Source organism: Microchirus variegatus (assembly GCF_963457635.1).
Source record: "Microchirus variegatus genome assembly, chromosome: 6".
In the NCBI taxonomy this organism is placed as follows: domain Eukaryota; kingdom Metazoa; phylum Chordata; class Actinopteri; order Pleuronectiformes; family Soleidae; genus Microchirus; species Microchirus variegatus.
Genome location: NC_139807.1, coordinates 8,792,046 through 8,819,110, shown reverse-complemented (window position 1 = coordinate 8,819,110; position 27,065 = coordinate 8,792,046). Strand labels below are relative to the sequence as shown.

The following is a 27,065-nucleotide window of genomic DNA, read 5'->3' as shown; positions in this document are numbered from 1 at the left end:
CGTGCAGAATATTAATGAGGTCTTCTGTGTTGTTGTTGCTTTGAGTCTGTTATCCACCCTAAGAAGAGGGAAACGGTCCCATGCTGTCTTGAAATTGATGAGTTTGAAGAAACCGTTTTTCCACTCCTGTGATTCTTGGATATATTTGTGTGAACAAGCAGCTGAACAGTCGTACCTAATAAAGGGGCTGGTGAGTGTACAAGTATACAGATCTACTTGTTTAAATGTTTTTTTTTTGCCAATAAAACCATGTTAAATGTTATACACTGGATTAAAATAATCCCTGCTTTACTTTTACTGCCTAAACCTTTTACACTGTACTCTAGAATGCACCGTAGTAAAGATTTATCTGAAAATATCAGCTTTTACTCCCTTGTCGTTTCACCTTCTGACCAGCGGGGTCAGTGGTGAGCTTTGTGTAGCGAAATCTGCGCCATTTTGTTTACTTCCGGTTAAACGGTCTCTAATTTAAAATCACCTGCTGCTGCTGCTGCTCCCGATGACGGTTCCGCAATAAACACTAGTGCTTCACTCTGCAGGTAGACATGAGTTTGTTCATGTTCTCCTTTGTAAATTATTAGCTATTATTTTCTTTAAAAAAAAATCGTCCTAAAATGAGCTTTATAATCATCACTGAGTGCCGGAAATGGGAAATGCTTCTCACGGATATACAAACATCGTCACGGTGGTTAACGTCACCAGGTGAGTTCCCTACAGACACAAATGTGAATTAAGCAGACATTTAGCAACATTATTTGTATGTACATATAAATAAATGTTTTAGTGTGGTTACTTAAAGTTTAAACCCTGAATATGTATACCTTAGTGTAACAAATTAGTTGTTTTAAGCCAAACGTACAGATTTATGAGCAAATGTTAGCATTCTGTTCTTCAGTATTTGCTTAAATTATACTATATTATATTAAATTAAGTACGTTTTTTCAATAGTGTCTTAAAAGCCTCCTGTTGCCATTTTAGGCAAAAGCCTATAACATTCCTTTTTTAAACACATGACGTCAAGTAAAATATGCAAACAAATAACTTAATTCATTGATTATTTTGCTTACCCAGGTATAGTTTATGGTTATTTTACGAATTATTGGCGCTGGGAAGAACTTGCACAAGTGTGGTAAATACGGTGAATATTTATTTTCATTAATGTGTTTGATATAGCTGCATGAGAGTTTTAATTTTTGCTGTTAAAATGTCCACTGACAATGAAGAGACCAGCTTCCTCCCTTCCGTCAGCACAGTTGAGTGAGACGTTGAAGCTTTGGGCTCAGTTTTGCAGCATTTCTGATTGTGCTGTAGTGTTCCCTGATGTAAATCTCTACGACTGGCTGACTTTGAAGCCCCGTGACTGCAGAGAAACCCCATGCAAGCTCAGCAGAGCAGATAAATAACAAGTGCGCAAATGAAAAAAGTGGGTATTTTCCCCCTATTTGCACTCCCCCTTTGCATTTTCCACGCATAATGAAAACAGAATATATCTGCCAAAGTGCTGAAAAGTTGCTGCCACAGGAGGAGAAAAGCCTCAAGTGTCATTTCACATGACATATTTCAAACAGTTTGGAGAAAATATTATGTAGGGAATAGTGTTGTTGAAAATTGTCCACCCTGCAGAACAGAACAAAACTTCAATATTTTTGATTACCATTACCGTTTGTGTTACAGTGTATGTATTGCACTTGTCATCACTTTATTCTCTGCCTGCATAAAAATAGGAGTGATAATGTGTCAGGAGTGTGACCTTGTATATGTATTTATTAATCTGAATACAAAGCTCTTGAAAGGTGTGATGACAAACAATAATTACTATTTTTTTCTCACACATTTGTGAGACGCTTCTACTTCTAAATTAGTGTAATTGTCATAAAGATCAAGTGTCTTCTGTCAGAACAGTGCTGTGACCTTCAAGAAGTCTTGAGCCTCAAATTGGGAAGTTTTAAGTGGTTGTTTGGCAGCAGATGACTGAGCAGCAACTGCATGTGTTTTCACAGCAGTGGCCAATTCTCCTTCATAGATGTTTACCCCGCTCACACCTGGGAGCTGAATAGTGTGCAGCCACGGCACTTTACTGTTTTGCACTTGAACAACTCATTGGAAACTTGATGTAGAACACATTTACATGCTGTGAAACATAATAGAAAGACATTTGAACTAGAATTTGATTTAGGGCTCGATTCATAAGGTTCAATTTCTGATTTGATTCACTTTCAATTCGTTTAGAGATATTTCACCTACGTACTAATTTTGCTTCATTATTGAAACAAATTCACACAGAAATAATTCTGCAAATTGTAAGTAATTAAGATTTACTTATCATTACCATACAGTGCAACTCTACAGTGCAGTCATTGGTAATCATTCAAACTTGTAACTGGAAAACCCTATTAAAGTTCAAAATAAAGCCTATAATCGCATCCGATAGTTTGATGTAATTACAAGATTGTCCAGCAGAGGGTGCCGTGAGTGCTGCTTTTTTTGTGGTGATGATGGAGAACACAAACTAAACTATTCTGTTACGGTAAACACTAACAACACCGGCTAGGGTTGAACGACTCTGAATAAATATCAAATTTGGGATTATTTTTGATTTTGATTTGTGATTTGAGTATAATCATTTTTACATAATTATTCTCATTTTAATTTGTATAACACATTTAAAATGATTACTGCATTACTGTTTGTGCAGATCTGTGATGAAACTAATATTTCCTTCAGTCTGTAGAATATGATGTGTATAGGGGAGGACAATATTTTTTCATCTGAAATTGAAATTGGACGCATAATTTGGATTTAAGAAATATTGTGAAAATTGCAGTAGGTGCCGTATTGTGATTATGATTACATTTCAATTATTAGCCCTAACACCAATGCATCTGAAAAGCAGTGCGTTTGTCTGTGGTCACACAAGAGTATTGCGGTAATGCGGGACTTGGCGATAGTAGGCATTTGAGATTTGTGCGGAAGATACGGGAAATGGCATATGTCAAAAAGATCAATCCAAGCATTTTATGACTCGATATCAGATTTTTCAAATTATTATTTTTTCAACCCAGCCCTAAGTTATTTATTTTAACAATCCATTCATTTGTGTGCTGTCGTTTGGCTGCAGCCTCTAAATCACCAAAGCTGCTCTTACTCTGGAACCATGCGACAGTTCTGATGATTTATTTTTCTGGGTTGAATTTATGAGGCCTTACATTAGCATTCACGTGTACATGCCAAACATAACACATAACACATCTGGTGTGACGACAGATGAACTAAGAGCTGGGCAGTTCTTTCGCAGTACATGGCAGTATGACTTCTATAAGATGTTATGACTGGTTGCTGTTGTTTTGGATCATGATACAAAACACTTGTTGCCTTTGTGGTGGCAAATGTTGTCAACATCTGCTCACACATGGCTTATTTCTCTCTGCTGTCATTTTCTGAGACCTGAGAGTGTAAAATGGTGCTGCAGCATGAGGGTGTACTGTCCACGCTCTTTAAGCATTAATGTAGCTGTGATAATTGGAAATCTATATTAATTTTTCCAGAAGCCACAGAGAGCAGAATGTCAGAGCTTATTGACACCACTATCTTAAGAATTTTGCCCTGTGGCCTGTGTAATAATAGGTTTTTGCAGTGCTATTCTTATTATTATAAAGGGAAGAGTAGAATTATCCATGCATTTTGTGATATCCACACATGTCAGGGTAATTGCATAGTTTTTCTATGTGAGAAATGAAATTAATTAGAAGTTTCAGTTTTCTTAAGAAATAGTAGCAAGCAGTGTAAAACAGATGCTTGAGAGAAGTGTTGGCTGTAAGTAGTGTTCATGTGCAACAGGTTGAAATTGACTGAATATTTTCCCATCTTTTTGTGAAGGAAAAATCACAAGGTCTTCCTTCATTTTGACGTATTAGGATTATCATAAGAAATTGACACATGGTCAATGACCAAGCATTCAGAATGGAAGTAAAATCACCATGAGACAAAGACGCAATGATATGGGTCTTTGCAGCCATCAGCAAAAAAAAAATAAAATTGTGAGACTGCAGATTGTACAAATGGAAGACTCCTCTGATCTCACCCCCTTTTGTCCCAAAGCAAATCAAGGAACTTTGCATACAAAAAAAGAATGTGGTTCTTCTGTTTTTCGCTAATTCAAATGGCAAAATTCATGGTCTGGCTATTTTACCTGATTCGTAGAAATGCCTGTAGAAACAGGGCATTGCAAAAAGTTTATTGAAAAGGCTAATTTTGAGGCTATAAAACTAAAGGATTTTTAATTTAAAGCAAGTATTTACTTATATCAGCATATTCATGGGTAGTGTATTCAGTTTCTGACAAAAAAAACGGACTTCTCTAGCTATTCTCCCAGAAATTCACACTTTGCAACTTCTTTCTGTATATTTATTAGGAAAATCAAACACTGGTTTCAATAACTGTCCCATATTTCTATAAATGTAAAGGACGTCTGACTGTTAATTGCGTTACTGTACAAGGGGTCGCTTGACAGGCTTCATATTTGGCGGGTGACTTGCTCGGGGCACTAATGTGTGCAGTGCCAACTTGTTTGGCTAAGAAAAGGAAGAGATATTGGTAGAGATCCAACTGTTTCCCTGCCTCTCACGCAGCGCAGAACAGTCGTTGTGTAATAGTAGCAGTGACCGTTCAAACAAACCCACAAAGTGCACACAAATAGACACACGTTGAAAGGGTACTGTACAAGTCTTCATTCAAAGTAGAAAAATATAATGAGGTATTATTATAAATCACAATGGATTTTTTTTTTTACAGCCCTGTCCATCTAAATGATGGACAGTGAGGAAATCTGAACACAACCTCTGCTCAGAATTTCCCGATGGGCCATCAGCCACATTCTAATTTCCTTATTGCTCAAGGGCTTTGTTTAATTATATTTGAGACCTGCTCAGTGTAATTAGAAAGCTGTATATTGAAGAGTTATCAGCAATAAGTCAGAATTGGTCTAAGCAGACTTAATGTATAATAGCCATGTGGGGGAGGGATATTCCTGGAGGCTGTTTTGGGGGAAAATTGTGCTCAATAATATCAGGAAAATGAACGGCAGTATTAATTATGTATTTCCTATTTTCCAGAGTTATGACTCGCGAAACACACATGACAGCTGATAGTAAATTACAAATTACTGGCTAATGCCTTGCTGTGCGAGACACATGGTATCTTTAACAGATGCTGTGTTGTATGGACGTCTGTTGTTATGCCTGTTCCGTGCATTGAATGACAAAAATCTGCTGCATGAGACCGATGGGGTGGGCTCAGGGGTGTGGGGTTGGCAAGAGTGGTGGTGGCTATGAGCTTGTCAAAACATGATGCATTGTGTACATAGTGGGAAATGGGGAGTCTTCATTTGAAAGTCAATGCCAAAGCTTAGACGTGATCCGGGGGACTTAAAAAGCCCGAGCTAGAGTTATGATGGCACTCCCTCGAGGGTCCAAGGAAAACTTCTGGACCGTCTCTGCTTCTGGACTGTTTATTACTTTCTCCTGTGCTTCCAGGGCAAATAAATAAGACTCGAGAATTACAGTACTGATACACACTCTTACACTGACACTCACACACAGACTTGTGCATACAGGTATGCATGTTTAGACCTGTTTAGCAGGAGATGATTTCAGTTGGGGTCCTCACTCTAGAATATTAAAATGCTGCGTTCAGTGGCCCATTAATTGCTAATTGCTAAAGCAAATTCAGTCCAAGACAGCAGACCTGCAGTAAATCCTTTTGGTGATTTTAATGTTCAGTTTTTGTCCCTTAGGTTTAGCGCTGCATCTAATGATTATTTATTATTTTCCATTATTGATTTGTCTCCTGAGTAATTTCTCAACATTTGGGCTGCAACGTTTTCGGAGAGAAAAAGGGAGAAAGGCGTCCAGACAGAGTTTGTCTTCAGATGCCTCGTTTTGTCTAACCAAAAGTTACAACCCAAACACAAAAGCTGTGCTGTCCACATTTTGAATAGTGGTTATTTGGCATGTTAATAATACTTAAATATAGGGATATTAATCAGTTATTAGTCAGCTATTCTGCTAATCCAGATTTTCATCCAGACAGTTTTTGAGGTTTGGAAAACTCAAAAACACCGAACAACAACAAAATAATTCGCTGATTTATCGTTACTGGAAGTAACCGTTCTTTTTGTATGAAGCTATACTTCAGTGACCAATTTAAAACAATGCTGTTATGGATACATTTTCTGTAGTGTAGTTGTACACAAGTTTTTTGTGTTAACTGGCATTTATTCTAACAATAAGCCTCCGATCATTGTCTTAAAAGGGAATTAGCCACATCAGAAACAAATCTCCGCAACACAGACCAAGCAAACATTGCTTCTCACCGTGCAGCCCATAGACAAGCGGAAAGAGAACTTGGCTTGTGACCGAAGGATTGTCGGTTTCGAAGTACCCAATCCCCATTGCTCATTGTTTAGGACCTTGTAGCATCATAGCTTTGTTCACAACTGCAAAATTATTCCCGTCCGCAAGGTGGCAAGTTCAATTTCACACCCTCAGAGTTGTCCCAGTCCCGTAGTTGGCAGGTCCACAACCGTAGGGTTCTTACAGTCCTTAAGGTGACCGATTCCATTCTACAACCGTGGCCAAAGTTTCAATAAAAAGCTCCCTAACCCCTTTCATTTCTTGAATTGCCCCCTGGAGACAAACTCATTCAAATATTTGAAATTGAAATTGGAGATTGCCATTGTGCCAGTGTGCCAGTTGAGCAGTGGTGCACATGAGGAAAAGAAACGGGCTGAATGACAGGACAATTAGCTTACCAACAGGCACACAAAATCTGGGGGAAAAAAAGAACAGCTTTTTTGAGGAAGAGATGCTCTTGTTACAGCATGGCTGGCGGTTCAGAAACTCACAGTAAGATATTTGGTAATTTATTTGTCAGTCGATGTAGAACTGGAAAATAATTGCAGCTGTGACTTATTATAATGAGTCAAATGTCTGTGAGAAGCTGTGTTGTATGACATAGTTAAACTTCTTAAAAATGGTGCATATGTCTCTGTCTCTGACACAGCATCCTTTCAAAAGTTAGTCCATTAATAACCCATTTAACACTAGGGCGCTGCAGAGAAGTTGATTGATTGTGCCAGCAGATATGGTAATCCGGCTAGTGCGACTCAAACACTGTGCAGCAGAGAAGTGGAGCAACAGCAGCTGCGGGCAGGTTTTCTACCTGAAACTGGAGAGTTTAGAAATGCACAGAATATGAATATGATCACACTCTGAGGCAGTGAATAAGCCTGTTAGTGTCTCATGGCACAAAATAGCCCTGTGTGTGTGAGTGTGTGAGTGTGTGAGTGTGTGAGTGTGTGAGTTTGTGAGTTTGTGAGTGTGAGTGAGCAGGATATTATTAAGTGTTTTTACAATGACTTTGTCAGAAACTGCTCACTGGATTATAAAATGGCTATTTATACCCTCCATATTGCAATGTGAGGGACTGACATAGTAAAACGTTTCATCTAATGACTTTGTTATGAAGGAAAAATCTTAAAGACCTAGTTTACATGCAGCAATGGTCTTAATTACCTTCACGTTATATATTTTTTTATCTCCTTTGCCTCTACTTTTCTGTTTGAAATGTCCACTTAATGTTTCTATGAATTCAACAGTGGGAAGTGGATAGATTTGTGGCTGGGCTAGTGGGTAATCCAGCTATTTAAGGTGACTTTTCCAGACTTTTCCACTGCTGAAACTAGAACCAGGCAGTAACTTGGGACTTTACCAAGAAGTATGGGGTGTTGTGAGACCCTCTAGGTCTAGCTTGAAGAGCTATATAGAGCTGGTTTTGCTCCAGCGTTTTATTTCAGAAAATCAATCTCCACAACAGCTCGTAAAATCTCCTCCCATTTAAGGTCCAGCAGCTCAGGTGTTTTAAATCTGCTTTGTTACTGGAGCTCGGCTCTTCACAGCAGCATGGCTTGAATCTCTTTCATGTTTTACTGTTGTTTGTCGTTTTTTTACGTGTTGCTATACATTACCTCAACTGTGACGGCTTTACCTTTATTTGGTGCCATCGTAGTTTAATAATGAAGTGGTTACATTTCGATATTTGGTAATGTGATCCCTGTTCAGTCTCTGCTGTTGCACTACTTGGCTGATGAACACAGCAAATATGTTGGTCTCTTCCTCTCTCACTCTGTCTTTACTCTCAAACCCCATCTATGACTCTTAAAAACATCCATCAAGGTTTTTTTAATAACTCCACAATACAGTTAGAAGAGCTCTATTTCATTCAACCTTTATTTATACGGATAATCTCAATGAGAGCCAGGGTCTCATTCACCAAAGAGACCTGTTCAACAATACATAGAGTAGAAGCAGATAAACACTAAGAACTGGAGAAGGTTTCCAAAGAGTCTCTGTCTAGTGCTCTTAAAATACTTTTTAAATCCCCTCATGGCTTAAAGATGGACAGCTTTAGATCATGCTGTTGTTGTGTGTTACAGGTTGAGGGAGCAGAATAGGCCGCCATTTTGCTCTCTAGCACATGTACTGAGGGAACAATGAAGGCAATGAGCACAGCCTATGACTCTACTGTTTGCATAACATGGAGGATAAAATATTTGGCAGCAAACCAGGAATGGATTTGTAAATGAAGTTGTACCAAGGTCTGCATACCGTTAATGATGACCAGTTAACTAGAGAGCACAAAGTGTAATGATGAGTGAGGGGTTTACAGCCTGTAGTAAATCTTAATGCTCCATGATGGATACCATCACTTTTACTGTGATGTAGCTGGAACCTTAGCAGGCAGACACACTTGGCTTCAGGTGAGCATCAATTGAAAAATATAAAATATATATATAAATGCCGCACATTAATACTTTTTGGTAGAATAAATTAGTGAATTATGTGGTGAACAATACTGACGCTGTTGGTCGACTTTTACGGGGGAACAACTTGTTGCTGTGGGTCGTTCACATTAATATGCCTCATCTTCCTTGGTCTTTCACAGCTGTGGAACCTTTTTTGGTCCTTGAAAAAAAAACAAAAACCTGGAACTTTGCAGTGGAAACACGGCTTCTGTCAAGGTTGTCTCAGAGTTTGACAAAGAATATTGATTTATAAATGTCAGTGTCTGTAAAGGTTGAGCAAAAAAGTTTCAAAATTGGCAAACAAGTTGGAGCCAGTACCTAATTATATATATCCAGCTGTTGATATGTATTTCTAATTGGATGTACTAGATATATCTCCGTCTGGATGAAAAACATTCAGTGCACAGACCAGGTTCTTCACACCTGTTCAAGAATGATGGTTTTAAAAGTAAAGGGATGGCATTTCAAAGCAGGAAATATTCAGTGATGCTCCAGGTGTCGAGCAGCGCAGGCAGGCAATAAAATTCCCATAAAGTCACGGAAATAAAGTTTCAGTGTTCCCTCTTTGTCCGGCACATCACGGTGTCACACAGACTTGCTGGCACAACCTACTGACCTCCGGTGACTAGCAAGTGGGCCCATAGAACTGCCACAACAGTGCTTTTGTTGTCTGACTCAGTGTCACTCTGTGTCAGAACAAAGAGGTGGGGTCACTGTCCTGCTGTCAGTCATCTCGCTCCGCTGAAGGGTGATAAGAAAGCACTGGCGGATCAAGATGATTTTGGAAGTACAGCTCGGTGTTTGCCTGTGAAAATTTAACAAGTCAAACTGAGTCGAATGTATTTATACAGCAGCTGTAACAAAGGGAAGATTTGTTGTGTGGTGCACACAGAACCAAGGGCATAGATGCATGGAGAGGGTGGATAAAAATAAGACGGAACAATTGCATTTCAGATAAGACTGTGCGTGCAACACATAATGTACCTCCTGCATTTGCTGTATCTTGAGTTTTGTCAGTGTTTCTGGGACATGCACATTTTCATAGGGAATCTCCCCCACAAAAAAAATTGTCCTGTTTAATTCATGTCACGCAAAGGTCAAACTCGTTTTTTACAAAGCGTGATGAATAATTGAAAATGCAGTTATGTTGGAGATGAAAAGTGAATTTTCCTCATTCCCTTAGACAAATTTGTTTGGGCTGCATCTTTGCGAGGGTGTAGGGAAACCGTTTCAGACGCAATCTCTCTGCTGCGTCAGATGCCTAACTCAGACATTTATCCTAATTGCCTTAACATATTGGTTTTTTGTTTTCTTTATTTTGACTTTCTCTTGTCTGTTTCTCCTTAATTGATCCAAAAGGTAGATCTAATCCCGCTGCGTATTGATAGCTTTAGTTTAAAACAGTGACAGTCTGTGGTGCCTATTGTCAACACTAATTGCAGCGGACATGATGTATTGTCTAGGCCAACAGGAATTGAACCTCCCGTATTTTCTGAGAAGCCTCCTCATGATTATTGTTTGTTGTTTTTGATAGAAAAAGACCAATGAAGACGTCCAGATGGTGGTCGGCGGCAATTTTGCTGTTGGGGCTTGCCGTGCTCAGTGCCGACGGGAGACCCAACAAGGAGGGATTCGGATCGCCGCCCTATCGACCAGTCGTGAGATTCCGACACAAGGTATTGATCGCCGCCTTTTTAACGAGAGAACCATGCGCTTTTGCCAAGTATAAAACTAATTACAGTGGCACTTTCTTCCTACATTAGATGACTCTCCTGTGGTGGTTGTTTTTCTGCCCACTGGAAAAAAAATATGTAAACACTTGATGAATCATTATCCCCCCCTTTCTCTGTGCCAGGGGACGGTCTTTTCAAAGAGGACATCACGTTATTATGAGGCACAACAGAGAAACAATGAAAATGAGCTGTGCATGAAATTAATATATTTGTGTGGCATTTAAGCTGCACGTGTAAAGTAAACAACGTTGCTGAATTGTTCATACATTGTTTGTTTTCGTTATTTCCATCCCTGCATCTCAAAGAACGGTTACATTTAATTTTGTCCTCTAAACTAGCGTACTCTTATTTTACTTTTCTCTGAATTGGCTCCAAAACCCCAGAGTAATGGAGTTGGATCAATTGGAGCCAGACGGGAAAGAAACAGACAGTTTTGGCAGACTGGGACTTGGATCAAGCAACGTCTTTTTGTCTCGAGGCATTTGTCGGGTTGTGGCCCTTCAGTACATATTTCCCTTGCTGTGACAAGAAAAAAAGTTTTTTTTTTTGTTGTTTTTTTTACATTAGACAATCTGTCATCATCCCACTAAATAACACATTGAATGTCACGTCTGCATGGGAATGAAATGCGAAGATGGTGGTCGTTCAGGCTGGGATGCAGTTAGGAGTGGCTAGAAACAGAGATGGAGGGATACGGTGAAAACCTGTGGCAGGAAAGTCACTGCATCGTATCAGCATTGAGCTGGGGGTGATGCAAAGCTGTTGAATCGGCACAATGGTCACACACATTCTGACCTTTCACAATGTTTATCCAGGGATATGCATTGTACTGCAGATTCAGCTATACAGGCAGAACTGTTCTGCTCATTTCTAGACGCCACTTCACAAGGAAAGTGTGCGTGCGCGTGTGTGTGTGTGTGTGTGTGTGTGTGTGTCAGGGACGTAAAAGAGATTTAAACTTCAATATCTAAAAAAAAAAAAAAATCCAGTAATGTGATCTAAGTCAACTGCAGAGATTGTGCTTATTCCAGGCTGTTTTGTACTGGAGGGAAAAGAAAGGCAAACAATCCAATGTTTATGTCTGCTTGAGTGGTTTTGGATTTCAGCTTTGAAGATGTTGCATAACGTTATCTCTGTGCAGTGTGAAAACTGCACCATACGCAGTGAGGATGGCTTCAGTTAAGGGGAGCAGCTGGTGAAATGCATTCACAGACCATGATGGATTGCATGACGTCTGCAGGATCTACAACATGTTGAATTTAGCTGCTTCAAGATGCATTCAAGAAACCTCTTAAATCTCATCTACAAACACACATGCAGTCGACTGACCAAACCACAAGCACAACTAATCTATTTTTGCTCCACCCCCCTGTCCTGTATATTAGTAGTGACAAAATGTTGGATTTCCATCTTCAAATCATGTCTCCAAGACTATTTTGATGGTGCATCAACTTACAACAGGGCAGATGGCCTGATCAGGTCCGCGTTACCTTTATTGGCACTATGGAACTGCTAGTTTTTAGTCTTTGCCACAAAAATAATGCTTTTATGGTTTTCAGATCATAACAGATTTTACAATTTCCTATTCGCAGTGTCTGACTCAGTGATTTTGACCAGTGTTGGACAAATACCGATAATAAATATCATAATAAATATCATATCAAGTTTTAGCGTGTCAAGGACATTTTGACATTCACGTCAAACAGACAGAAGTATCTTCCATTTATAGATGGAAGATGGCTCACATCTTGCCAGTCTAGAAATAGTGTTGACCATTTATTTTGCTTGTGATATTAGACTAATAATCATGATATGGACATGTAAACAAGGTCAAACTCTCATTTGGGATTTGACAGGATTTAACTGTGGAGTCTCTGATTCACCTGCCATGTACTTTCTATTGTGCAGGCGCACAACTTTTTGACTTTCTCTCTGTTTTATTGCCTCTGTTTGGAGCCAGTGTGACTTTAATAATTAAAGTAATGTATGTCCACATGTAGCACGGATTTGACGAGAAGCTACAAAAATGATGTATGTGCCTTTCTGGTCCAATGAAATTAATGTGCCGGGTGCTGTGATTACATCGCAGAGGAATGTCATTACAGCATCTGCATACCATTACAATTTGTCTTGTGAGGGGACAGAGGTAAACTCTGCTCATCTATCCCCCTGTCAAATGAACCAGTGGTAATTTACAACCCTTTGGTGAAAAGCAGCCACACCGTGAGCTCTTTTCAAAAATATGTAATTGGCCTTTTTGTTAGTTAGGAAATTTTATGCACTGTTGGAAATATTTCACTTGCCAATACAATTGAGTGAACTGCATAAAGAAAACATGGATCCATTGAAAATATTTGCAAAGTGGGAGGGATTTTGAGGTAACTTAATTCAAAAAAAATCATATCTTGAAATGACTTGAAATGTTCTACTAGAAAATTCCCTGGATGAAATTTCGATCATGCCTGCTTCTTGCTGCCAATTTTTCGGGCACTAATAAACGCGAACGATTACAATAGATGCTTGCGCTGCAATGCATTCTCGTGAGAACTCTAGAGAGGTCTTACTAGTATGCCTTGCAGCAGCAGGCACAAACATACACAGCTATTTCATATTCGTAGAGTTGATTTTACTATTTTTTTTTGTCCTTTAAAATAAGGTAGGTTATCAAATGTCCTACTTACTAAAGAATGAGATTTAGTTTAGAGTCTACCTTCCACTTCGGATTTAAGTAAAACCATTTTGTTTAAAACTTTAATATAATTTCCCCATGTTTACATTTGAAGCAATGTGTTTTTCTTCAGGCTAAAATACACCAGTGACTGTTAATGCTAAAGCCTTTTTCCTGTGCTTTGGAGGAGAGTGTTTGACAAGGATAACAGGATAGGATACGACCTTATAAGCTGTCCACACAATGACTTCAATCACCACCAGGGAGTTGGCCATAAACAGCTGGCCACACGCTCTACACATAATTCCCATGGCATTATTTTAGCAAGTTGCTGTGAAATCCTGCATATGGGGTCAAGTATAGGACAAACATCCAGTTCATCCAGTCCAAAATTCAGGCCTAATTGTTATTGGCTAAAATTAAAATATCACTCTGTCATGGTTGCTGTGTTGAAGGTTTTGTTTTGTAACATGGATTTTTTTTTTCCCCCACTCAGGCTCCTTTCCTTTGAGTTTCACTGTAAAGGTGATGGAGAGGCTTGACGTGTAATTTGTGGAAAAAGTCGCCAGGCTTGGTCGTCACGAGGGACAAAAGCAAGTTTGTTGCTTTGACACCAAGCTGTTTATGACAGGACAAACAAAATGGAGGCAAGGACAAACTGTGTGCAAAGCCCCATGCATCCAGCACTGGCTCAGCCACATGGCAAATCTAGATTAACAGGGGATAAACCGAGTGGGAGATTGAGAGAGGGGGAAGACAGACAGACAGGCAGAGGGCGGGTAAATGAGATTGAGATAAAGAGAGAGGAGATGAGGAACTTAACGAGAATGAATTCCAGAATTCATGAGGATTGGTTTTATTTATTCATATATAGTCTCGGAATAACACAAAAAAACCCACATAGTGCAACATCAATAACATAAAGCGCTACATACTGTATATGTATGCTTGTCAAAAAATGAAGTAAAATAAAGTCAATATAGGACCATCAAATGTCTAAATCAGTGAGTGCAGAGCTGAGCAGCTTTAAGCAGCTTTTTCAAAAGTTGTATCTAAAAGTGCAAAAATGGAGCTGCAGCTTGTCTTATTTGCAGCAGCTAGATTAGTATGTTTACTATCAGCAATGTAAAGTTGCTGTTCTTAGAGCTGTAGTGCACAATGCTTGTGTTAAATATGGCTACTGTCAGTCCTCATTCCTCCCTCCTCCTGCCTCCCTCCTCCTCAGATGGTCAGCTTTAACCCCAGCCATTGTCACTCATCTTGAAGAGCTGTCTACTTTCAAATGGCAGCCGGCCTGAGGCTGAGGTAACCAGCTTCTGTAAAGTCTCCACAGGGGCTGAAGAAACAGACACTGTATGAAGCCAATCTGCTGCAACAACAAGGTGTCAGCGCCGGTGCTGGTGTGAAGTTTTTTTTATTTTTTTATATAGCTGCATGCTTCCCTTTGCTGCTTCACCTACCAGTGATTGACGTACTGGCAATGTACAGTCAACCACATTCAGTACACAGGAAATCTTTAAATTCCAGGGAAATGTTGGGCATTCAAAAGATTTTAGGCCATTTTTTATACATGTATTTATTTATTTTTTAATCCAAGGGTATTTGTAGTACAAACATTGCCACAGGTAAAGTTGCAAGTGTGTTGCAGTGTAAGCTTTCCCAGAAGTAGTTTTATATGTGATGTAACTTTTATTTTTTCATCTAAGAAGAAGACTGCAGGCATATTATGCTCGACAACTGTGGAAAGTTTCCATGACGTGGGGGGTGGGCGAAAAAGAAGCCTGCGTTACAAATTGAAGTGTACTTGCATGCTAATGTCATGGAGCAGAGTGGGGTGTGAAATCTGTGCAGGAGAAGAGTGTATTTGGGGGGGGGGGGGGGTGAGAGAGGGATACAGTACATCGATAGATGTGGGCGGTCAGCCAGCTAGCTGTGACGGGGGCAGATCAACCACAGGTCGTACAGCTGGGTGCTTCACTGTCCCCAGAGTCTCAGGGCAGCAGAAACAGGCCTGCCAGCAGCCATAGGGGAAATCAGTCTCTTCGTACAAATTAAGTGTGAACACTGGCTGCCATATGCAAATAAGCCCCATTTGATATCCTCACTACCTGTAGTGCAGTTCCAAATGTCACCTCCTTTGGAAGGTGGAGGGGATGTGAAGACTGTCGGAGAGCCACAGGTGTTTTTTGCGTACTTGGTTACAGTTTGGCATTGTTTTGTACGAATACCAGATCCCGTCAAACTTGCTGTGACACTTGACATTGTTTTAATAATTAAAGCATATTTGTAGTCATGGCAGCTGCCTGGTTCTTGGAAATGTTGCTTTTGATCCCTCTGACCACTTCAGTCTCAACAACTCTGTTCGCGCTTCGTACAGACATTTGTGGCACAAATCCCTCTGAGTGGTTCATTGGCCACTCAACCCAAGATAGTTAAAGTGTGTTTAAAATTAAACAGTAAAGCAAAAGTAGCAAGCAGCAGTGTGAGTGTATGTTATCAATCCTGGCTTTTAAACCCTTGAGTGAACTGAGATATTTTGCAGTCGATATAAATTTAAAGCAGACTGGTTGGATACAGATGCAGCGTTACGCTTTTAAAATGCTCTACAGCATTTTCCATTAATCAATTTAAATAATAAAGAAATTATTAAGTGAGTATACTTTCTGTAAACCCAGTAAGTGGGTAATCTATTTTCAGCGGGCAGTCAGGGACTGCTGTTCATTATCGACAGTTGACCTGTTGCACAACACATGTTCTCCCCAACACCACTGTGCTGTAGCTGTTAACAAGAGAGACTTAATTTTCTGCACAAGCACGAGAAGGATGAGCTCTGCAGATTTCGCTGTAGGGAAATCAAATATTTATGCCTCTTTCTTTCATATTCATGGTTTGTACAGAGCAGCTTCCTTAGAATAGTAGTCCTGATGGCAGCGTTTTCTACCACCATCTCCACTCCGTGTGCTCTAAACGTTCAGATTTTATAGTGCACCCAAGTGGTAATTTTTTTCAGATGTCTCTGCACTACGGCATCTCATCAGTAAATCGATTTTCTTCTGTCAAATTAATGAATTTGTTTTAGAAATAATTGAGAAGAAATTGAATGAGACAACAATCATCAAGGGAAGGAGAATACATGTAGAGATCTAAATTACTTACTAAGGACCATGACGGAGAAATCTGTAGAAAGCGCACTAACTGACAATGCAGTTTGTCAAGTAGGTTTGTATTGACAGGTAAAACAAGCTGGAACCGTGGTAACATTTGCGTCAGGGATAGAGTAACACACTTGGCCCAGATTTCATCAACTGCATCGGGCTGGGGTCAGAGAGAAATGTGGCTGAGCCGCGCGCTGTCATACTTTGTACTAAATAAAATAATAGCGAGCTAATTTATTATGTATTAATAGTGGTGAAAATATGCTTTTGTATGTTTGTAGAGTGCTGGTACTAGTTTTAAAAAGAATGTCTGAGAGTTTTGTTCCAGCATCCTGGATCCTTCATTGTCCGCTACAGAAAATGGCTGTCGTCCTTTGGCTTGTGATCTCTTGTGTCCTGACTGGGTTTTTTTTCCCTTGCATCCTCCCAAATCTGTTTTTGCCTAGATACTTTTCATATTGTTAGTATTCCCTGATGTGTAGGTCACGGTTTGGCAGTATCTGCATATTGTTTTGTTTTCATTGTCTGCCACCTTATTTTCTTTCTCATTTCTTGACACGGGGAAAATGAAATGCTTCCACATGTCACATTTAAACGCTGCTACAGAATTCTCAATTTCCTCTTCTCATCACCCCCCCCCCCATGTGCCATTTTTGTAGTACAAGATATGTAAAGAAGGAAAGTACAGTTTTTGCCATCAAAGATCTGCAACAGTACCACCACTCTTTTGTTCTTGCGATATAATTGAATTCTCAATCACGTTATATCTCAATTATCGATATTAGTATGTTTAATACATATTGCTGAAATGTCTGACTTGTCGATGCATCGTTAGTTGCCACAACAAAAAGACTACACACCATTAGGACTGGGTATTGATTGGCATCAATATCTGAACTTCTGCCCTCATATGGGTCAAATATCATGCTGCTGCTTATTGGCTCACTGATACTGATGAGCTTAACTTCTAATAGTAAGTAAGTAATGAAATTTGATATTGAATGACAAAAACACTTTCGATGTTAGGTGAAACAGGAAATTCGAGATCCAGTTGATACTGGTCCTTGGTACTCCTGTGTTCCGTGCACCGTGGATCTGACTTCTGCTTCAGTTATGTTGTTGATGATGCTGTGATGTTATGGTTTATTGGTTTATTGTAACTGTTGTTGTTTTTTTGTTTTTGTTTCAGGATGGGATCCCAGAGACCTTAAGGATAAAAGGTGAGTTGTCTTTTCTTTTGTCTTTTCTCCTTGATGTGCAGTGTATATCCTGCACCGGGCATCATGCAGTCTACTTGTAGGAGGCCACAGCATGACTTTAGCTCAAGACTACCTGTCATGTAAACAAAAAAGAAATTCAAGGTTTTAACTTTTTCATGGGAAGCTTCAGGAAACAACAGAAAGTTCTTTAACAAAAAGCTCTACATTAGGAAATTGATTTGGATCGCTATCATTTTGTTTACAAACCCCTTTATTTGATTCCGAACAAGGACATCTCACCTGATAATCACATTTTAACACAGTCGGCCAACCACTGTAGTTGGAGGATAACCTTTCCTGTGGTGTTTATTCCCATAAAGCTTCTCTCTTTCTGCTGCATATGGATGATAAGAACAATTTTAGGTGGAGACAGGAATGTTTTTGTATTGTAACATGCCTGAGTCATGTCTGACTAAACTCGGACAAGATGACGAAAAACAAGTTATAAAGCATATCCTCAGTTGTATTTGTGGGGAAATAGTGGGAAATGTGTCCACAACTTCATTATGTGTATTGAACTGTGATGGCTTGAACCCACTGGGTTATAGTTGTATTACTGGGACTCAGTAAAAGCAACTTTCTTTGTATGAGGTCAATCCCACTTTACTGTTGTGTTTTATTGAGGTTGGTTGATCACAGTACTTATAGACTGAGGAGAATTAAGTTCTTTGTCAGGGTGAAGTTGCATTAGACTTAATATTTCTCTGACCAGTGATCAGTATGCTAGCTATTGATTAAGTTTATATTTTAAATGGATTATTTTGTAAGTAAGCGGGCACATTTCACATTTCAGATTTCAGGACCAATAACAGTGGATTTTTGACACCTACAATTTTAGATTTTCAGTTCTCAAATGTATAACTTAAAAAAGTTAACATGAATGTGTGTTCGGTACAAACATCTTCCACCAGTTTGGTGTGGATGCATTAACACCATAGTCTTCTTGCTGTTTGACAGATGCATCTCATCTGTCAACCTGTCACATTTCTAATACTTGATCTGTCTCCTCTAAACCAGAGTCAATGTCAGTCAAAAGGTGATCCTGCTGCCCAACATGTCTGCCACTAAGTGTTTGAAAGGTCCGCTAAATGGACGTCTACCCATTTTTCTTTACCAGGGAAGGTCGAAGCAGTAATTGTAGAGGGTGCATTACCATAAAGGGCGGCCCCAGCTGTCTGCCGTGATTCACTTTAATGCACCATGGTCTGTAAGCTGAGAAGGGAGATCTCACTTTGGCCAGTTTTCAGCAAACTCATTTACAGCCCCAATAACGAGAAGGCAAGCGAACTGTAGAGGAAATCATAAATAATTCAAGGATCACCCTGTACATTGGCAGCTTCTCATTATTATACAACTGAGGTCAATCTGGCATTAAAACTTCACTTTTACATGCTACGTCACAAGCTCAATTTTCAATGGACGTCCAGAGAGGGAGGAAATGCAGAGAACAGCCATTCAGGAAAAAACAAAACAAAACAAAACCTCCTGGCAGAGACTAACTGGCGATTTAAAATTCCAGCAGAATGCATTTGTCATGGATCTGAACCTCCACCATGTCCATCACCTGAGGCAATCCCACAGCTCTTTTCTAATGTGCCTGTCTGTTGTTTTTAACATTTCTCCCTTTAAAATCTAAATTAGGTTATCGTCCGTTATGTTGTAGATTGGCAAATTTCCACTCAGGCCCTTCAGTGTTCAATTGTTTGAGACCATTATATTCCTCACCCGATGATCGATCGAACGGTGACCTGTCTTCCCTTAAATTGTGCTCTTACCCTGAGCAAGATGGGCAATTTCCAAAGTGGATGGATGGATATTATATTGCTGCGTTTGGTGGGAATGAGAAAACAAAAAAATAATTACACTTCGTGGAAATTCAGCGGCCTATAAACTCGAGCTGAATGTCAGCGTGGAAGAGACAAAGACAGAGAAATGCCGGCCGTTTTCCAAATGCTCTCTTTAATTGGAGTCCCAGAACATGCATGTGCCACATTCAGTGAGCTTGTTATGTCGGCTGCAGCAAGACCTTGGGCTGCTGGTGAAATGCCATTTTATGGAATAAATGGACTGATTTAACCATATGAAATTATTGATAGACATTTTTGAGCCATCCTTATTACAAGTAAAATGTGTCAGTGGTATTATCAAGGATGACTTGTGCTTGTTTGGTGCACGATTGAGAGAATGCAATTTTATTTCTGGTATTTACAGATGTTGTAGGATTTTTATGTTGCTTTTACCGGATTAAAAACATTCCTCAGGCTTTTAGTAAACTGTGTAATATAAGCTTTTCATTATCAGGATTGTCACACTTCTGAGGCCATAGTAGAAATCCGAGATGACCACTGCACATTAGTCTCAATCAAAATATAATTGGAACCGCATCACTTTCAGCACAATTTAAAAATTCATGCATACCAGATTAATCTTCCTATGACAGTAATTATATCTGAAGACTCTCTACATAATCTCTTTTGGAGGCATTGATCAGCTTAGTCGGGTCACACCTGTCCAGTCAGTGGTGCCAAGGCCATCAACTTTGGTAAATGTGTTGTGGTCATATTACTGCAGCTGCATGATAACGACATTTCCATTGCATGCCAACCACAGTTAGGTGAGTCCAGAATGAAGAGCCACATTCTTCTCTGTGTTTCTTGTTTGCGGGTTTCATAATCATTGCTTTAAGGTTCATGCGTTACTTTATTTTAGCTTGTGCAATGAACACTCATCTTGCACTCATATGAGGAACACCTGCATGTTCATGTAAATGTCCAATCTGCCAATTGTGTGGCCATAATGCAGTGCACAAAATCATGCATATTCAGGTCAGAGGCCTCATGCTCCCATGTAACATTATAATAAGGGAATGTATTTTGTTCTCAGTGACTTTGACCTTGGTGTGATTGTTGATACCAGTTCGGCTGGGTAACATATTTCTACAAAGAGTCTATATAATGTTCAGTACTGTTGGGATACACATCCAGCAAGGATGAGTTCTGTGGACATAAACAGCTTGTTGATAAGAAAGGTCATATGGAAATGGCCCCACTGGTTGGAGCTGACAGGAAGTGTGTTGTAAACCAGATAACCACTTTTTGCAGCTATGGTGAGCAAAATCAAACATGTTGAACCTTGAGGCAAATGGGATACACAACAGAACAGACAATCTGAGGCAACAATGGGCACAGGCTCGCCAAAGCTGGACAGCTGAATACCAGAAAACATGGCCTCGTTTGATTGAGCTAGTATTTTGTTGAATTTGCAGATAGATGGGTCCGAATTTGCTGTTCAGTGCTAGTTTTTTGGGGGTAGAGTTTGTAATACTGATTAGCTTTGGTCATGGTACAAATGCGAGAGCTTGTGTGACTGTTCGCCGTTGCTACTTTAAAATCCTCTGAACATGATGGTAACTTCAGTGGCCTCCCCATTTTCCTGATCTAAATATGATAGAACTTTCTGAAGATATGGCAGAACTGGCGATTCAGCTGCAGAAACATGAGTACAACATGGCCTAGAATTAGAAATAAATTGTGTGGATTACATGTGACAAAAATTAGGCTATTTCAAGAGAAAAAGGAAGCCTCACATGGGTATGCTTTTTTAAATGAAGTGCTCGGCAAGTGTAACAACTAAAAAAGGAGCTTATGATAGATGAGTTTGTAGCAGAAAAAAACGGTACTCAAAGCTTGACACCAATGTGTTTTAATATGTTTCTATGCTTTTGTTAATATTTTAAGTGTCCATTTGAAGCTACCTGAGTCAGATTTGATTTAACAGCATCGGAAGCCACTTCACTGGCTGGGTGAAGTGCAGGCTTTTCTTGCATGTAAATATGGCCACTGAAGATTGATTTCCCCACAGACAGTCTGCAGAATTAGTATTAAATAACAAGCAAACATTCTCGACTGTTTCCATAAGGTAAGGCCGTTCAAGTTGAACTCCGCACTAGAACAAACAACATGTTTTGTTGCTTGTCACTGATATTTATGTTCCCCTGATCTATGTTGTCTCCCATTCTTTCATATGCAGACATAATATATTAATCTGTATGCATATGGAGCTGCCTCACCCCCACCAGACCCAAACCCAAAGCAGCAGCACATTTGAATAATTTAGCGGATGCAAACACCAAGCGCTAAATTGTATATTAATTCTAAAATTACACACCACCCCCCTGAGCTACGGCTACACTTTTAATAACTCATCACAGCTGCACAGAGGAGCGGTGAGTACTGTACTGAACTGCACTCTCAGACAGGATTACTGGAAGACTCCCTGTTGTTCCATCTAGCCTTTCAGTGTTTGGCTACTTTGTAATTTGTAAGCTTTCATACACTAAGTCTTAATCAAGTTACTGTAGATTGCTTTCAGTTTATTTCATTGGGCAAGGGCAGCAGTTTTTTTAAACACCCTGTGGGAATGCACTGCAACATCTGCTTATGAGCATCACTCACTTGGAAAAGTTGGGTTAAAAAAAGACCTATAGGTTTTTTTTTCTTTAAAGTCTCACAGGATTTCTCTGGTAAGCCTTACTGGCCATTTCTGCTCCTTGACCTACTAAGCAGTAAGAGGACAGCTTTTATGGCCTAAATAATGTACAGTGCAAGTATTCACCTCCTCAAGAGAGATCGCCAGTCATACCTTCAGTTGTCACATTACACTTCAAATGCGATTGGACAGTATTTTCACAAAAATACAGTTTCTGATGTACTATATAGGTTATATCATAGTTTAATAACCTGGTGGCAGTGTCAAAACAAACTACATGATTAAGATAATATTCCATTTGATCTTCAATTCTGTTCTTAAACTAATATTTTGCTGCATATAAAGATGCTTCTAATACATGCTAATGCTCTTTAATTGATGCAAATCTTAAAATATCAAAGTACTGTATAAATCACAGCTAATAACATGATTAGCATATGAGAAGGACACACTGAAGCTGTAATGGTCTTTCTTCCTGAAAACCTTTCATTAGGTCCAAGAAATGTCTTTGGCCTTATTGTTTTATTTCCTTGTATGCAAATTAGATTTCTTCTTGTGCTAAAGGTTGAAATATTTGGTGTGCTCTTGGTGTGGTTTCTCTTTTTTTCTGTGGGTCTAGTTTGCTCATTAGGTTTCCGTATACAGCTCCAATAAGTCTTACTTATCGTGATTAGTTTAAAATGAAAAGCTTAAAACCCAAATTTAGTGGACATGTTTTGTTGTAATTGCCATGTGAGCAACTTTGTTGACAAAATATTTTTATTTGATATGACAGTGGACTTTTTTCCCTTTCTTTTGTTGTCTGATACAGTTAAGGGCTGCACAGTTTCTGACTGTAGACAAAGCTTTCTGGAAAGCCTCCCCCCCTATTTTGATTAGTGGAAGCACCACGGTTGCCAACAACATGCAGGTCAATGTTGTTTGCCAGTGGGACCCTGCTATTGTGCTTGCTGGTTCAATGATTTGTCTGACTGCTACAATTTTAAGTGAACAAAACCATTAATGGCATTATGTTGGCTGCACCTGTGTTTTCAAAACATTACCCATTTAATAAATTAACCATCCAAACTAGGTTTTTAAATTCACAAGGGAAGGTATCCTCAGAGGTGTTTGCATTTATACTAAATTAGGTAGAATTTTTTTTTGAGTACTATGATAAACTGCATTCTTTTTCCTGATCATTAATTAGTTCAACCTGTGTCCCAAGTGTAAGTTGATTTCTAATTTAATCGTTCTAACATGGACCAACAGGATAACCATAGAGCATAGACCATTGAAATGTCTCCTGCATTGGCATTAACTTGAGCCAGTATATGTGAGAAATTATTGTTCGATTCCAGTTTTCCATTGCTATGAAGGATTTACATCAATGGTAAAAAATAATAATAATAATGAGCAGAGCAAAAACAGCGGTGCATGTTTTTGTTGTGGTTTTGAGGCATTAAACTGATAAAGCTAGACGGAGCCGTAGTATTAGCCAGTCAGAAGTAAAGCAGAGATGGTCGGTCTTGCAAACGATGGATCCGTGCGACTGCAAGCCATGTATAGCTACTCTCCGTGCTACTTGAACAGCTGTCGACTCGTAATCAATGTTTATTCTTTAGACTTCGGTAACAAAAGTGAGATGCATTTGTTTCCTCCACCACTTTTTGCTTTACAATTTGCTTTAATCCCTGGATGACTGTTGGCTGTTTGACAGTTTTGCTCTATGGTCTCTGCATTTACTTGAGTAGTTTTGAACTGCTCCATTGCAAATTAACAGATAGATTTTTGTGGACTCATAATTTGATTTCTTTGAAAAGCAAACGAGTTTTCACACTTGTGTTAATCAATTCTGATGCAGAAAATTCCTTTTTAGATCCAGGGAAAAATAACTCTCTGCTTACATTCAAAATATTTTTGTTTTCTCTACTATAGATTTTGAATACCGATTGCGCAAAGGCTCAGATTGTAGATAAGGAGGACAATTATTCATGCACAGAATCACTGACTGACTGTCCACAGCCATAGGAATAACATTTATGAGCCATTCACCGCTATACCGTTATGGCATGCAATTCATTTTCAGGTCTTTGAATTGCTTAATGAACTTGTGTTAAACTGCTTATTTGAAAATAACAACATACAAACACAAGGGTAGAGAAGAGTTTGATAGGCATCATGGCGACCATCAGCACTGCCAAAGGAAGCATAACGTGCTGCACACTTAGCAAGATCAACAATATTACCATCAAAACTCATCTTCAGCGTATAAATGACTCCCAGGTGGTTGATGCCCAAACCCTACCCTGAATGTGTTGTATTAAATGGAGTGAGACGAATCTAATTGAAATTCATCAATAATTCCCAGTGATCTGCATGGACCCGTGGTACTTACAGTGTACAGATAATGATGAGAGCTTGGCAGTAGAACTGGCTTTTTACCCATGTGAAGGTCAACACGGTGATCATGGGAAGGAGCATTATCTTGAAGGACAGTTCCTGCTCTCAATCAAGATGTACATTTTTTTTTTTTATCTGAATGACAGAACCAATTCAGTGTACAAACATGAAATATCTCCATGAGGAAACCACTTAGCCAGGCCTCGCACAAGTACTTTTCCATCCACTCCCATTCTTTTGCGAGTATTTTCTCTCCATAATGTGTAGACTTGTGTCTCACTTTGACGAGCAGCTTGACAATAATGGCCTCACAACAGTGGCAAAGCAGTAAATTTAAGTATGAACGGGCCATTTGAAAACAACACACTGAGATTCATGATTTGCCTTTCAAAGGTCTTTTTTTGTTGAACTGCTAGTATCACTGTTTGAAAATAGAGACGTATAAAAGTTTGACTGACAGTGTGCTCTCATTGTCTTGTGTTGCCTCGTTCTCAATAGGAGGTTCAGCTCATCACTGCTTCGTTTGGGGAGAAAAAACAAAACACAACTGGGAGTGTTGTTTTCTTCTGTACCTTTTATGAGCAGAAGTCTTAGATGGTTTTGTGCGTTCCATCATGGCAAACAAGCCTGACTTGCTTGCCGTTTTTTTTTTTGTTGTCAGACGGGATAAATGTGTGCTTTAATCCTTTAACGTGCACAGCGTGAGGATTGTATTCTACAATTGTGCCCTACTTTGTGGCAGTGGATTTGTTTCTTTTGCCCTGTGAAAAGAGCCCCCGCGGAGTTTAAACGGCACAATGCTGAGGAGGATAGATAACACGACCAATGATCCAACACTCTTAGCTCTGCAGCCTGGGGCAGAGAACGACAACCACATGACATTAATCACGGATAAGATATACATCACTTCAGATTTTTTTTAAACGTAGTCACTGTTAAAGACAGGATCTTGGATTCTGTAATTCTTATCCCGAGGGTATTTAATATCGATGGCCCCTCCTACCAGATGAGCATGGATAGATGCATATGACCTGTATGTGAGAAATGACCTGGTTTATGTGTGGCGTTTTGGCTCCTGCTGCTGCTGATTGCATTAGTGCTTTGGATCATGTGTTGTTTGCTGATATTAAAACTGGAAAAAATGTAAAGAAAAAGTCAGCTATTTTAATAATCAAATATTCAGTTTGGAGGTTTAATTAAAACATTTTCTTTCTAATATTTTAGCTTTTAAATGTGAATATTTTCTAGTTTCAGTGCTCCATTTAATTTACATTTTCACATTTTTCGGCATATTCTGACATTTTATGGACCAAACAAGTATTCTATTAATCAAGAAAATAATCAACAAATTAATCGATTAAAACTTTAGAACCTGAAGCTTTATATTCTTTGCAAGTCATTTATGTGTATCTCAAATCTGATCCTAGTACCACACCATACCATGTTGGCTGGGAACCAAACTGTAACTTTAATGGTCTGAATAATGTCAGTACTACCAAGTACTGTGCCACAGAGAACCATGAACTGCTCCACCTCTAAATGTGAGCTAGAACACAGTAGGGGTCTGAGATAATAAGGCTACAAACCGAGCTCGAGCCTTAACCAGACAGGTTTTGTGGGATTTTTGTATTCAACCTTGAGCATTTTTCACAAATAAAACTCCCTTTTTGTTATTACAAAGACACTAAAGTGCTGAGAAATGGCACTGTTGGGAGACAAAGTCAAGGTCTCGGTACCAGTACTGGTGTAAATTCAAATGTGAATGGTCCTCAACAAACACCGTACCATAGCATCATCAGAGAAAGTAAATCCAAAATATCCAACATGGAAAGAGAAACTGCTCAGTTTTGCCCATTATTCCGACAACCCACTGCAATGGTAGTAGGGTCGGGGTGCTTACAATTGGTCAGCAGTCTCTGATAAATGGGGTTGTTGGTGGAAACGCTCTCAGTGCTGCATCTTGATGTGGACAGAGTGAGAGAGGAGCCAGGCCCACGTGTTCAGTCATTAGGCAAGGGAATGAAATGGGACGAAAAGTTGCCAAGTGGCTGCCAGGTGCTCTCATATCCACTCTGTAGCACATGCACTCGTCCAGGAACCCCCACACAAACCACTGTAAGAGGGTGGAAGTAACACATTTCTTTCTGCTGTGTTGCTGAAACTGAATACATTTCAATTTTTTTTGTTTTGATAATTGACTTGTGTTTTTCCCCACATCGCTGCATTTTGTGCATGTGATGTGTATGAAAGTGGAAAATTGGAATAAATGTATAAATATTGTATCGCAACTGCTGTGTTGAGTTCACTATCTTTATAACGGTGTGTTGAAAACTGTAAGAAGATTATACAAACTTAATAAAAAGCAGGCGCACATTAGAGTGATGCATTTGCAGTGTCAATTTTATTGCATTAGCTGACGCTCCAGTCACGTTGTGTCTCTTTGTGCAATATTAGGGAATCTTTGACCTCCAGGTGAGACACAAGACAGTCTATAAACATAAAAAAGCCATTTATAGGGAA

At 39.3% G+C, this 27,065-nt stretch overlaps 1 protein-coding gene across 1 annotated transcript in view; it reads left to right on the top strand.

Moving 5' to 3' along the window:
* Positions 1-646: 646 nt before the first annotated feature.
* Positions 647-27,065, top strand: part of fstl5 (follistatin-like 5) — a gene marked incomplete at both ends in the record, with an annotated part of 147,297 nt that continues 120,878 nt past the window's right edge. The window contains 3 exons of the mRNA XM_083891420.1: positions 647-702; positions 10,395-10,536; positions 17,606-17,636. Of these exons, the coding sequence (XP_083747546.1) occupies positions 647-702; positions 10,395-10,536; positions 17,606-17,636 (229 nt within the window). The remainder of the gene's footprint in view (positions 703-10,394; positions 10,537-17,605; positions 17,637-27,065) is intronic.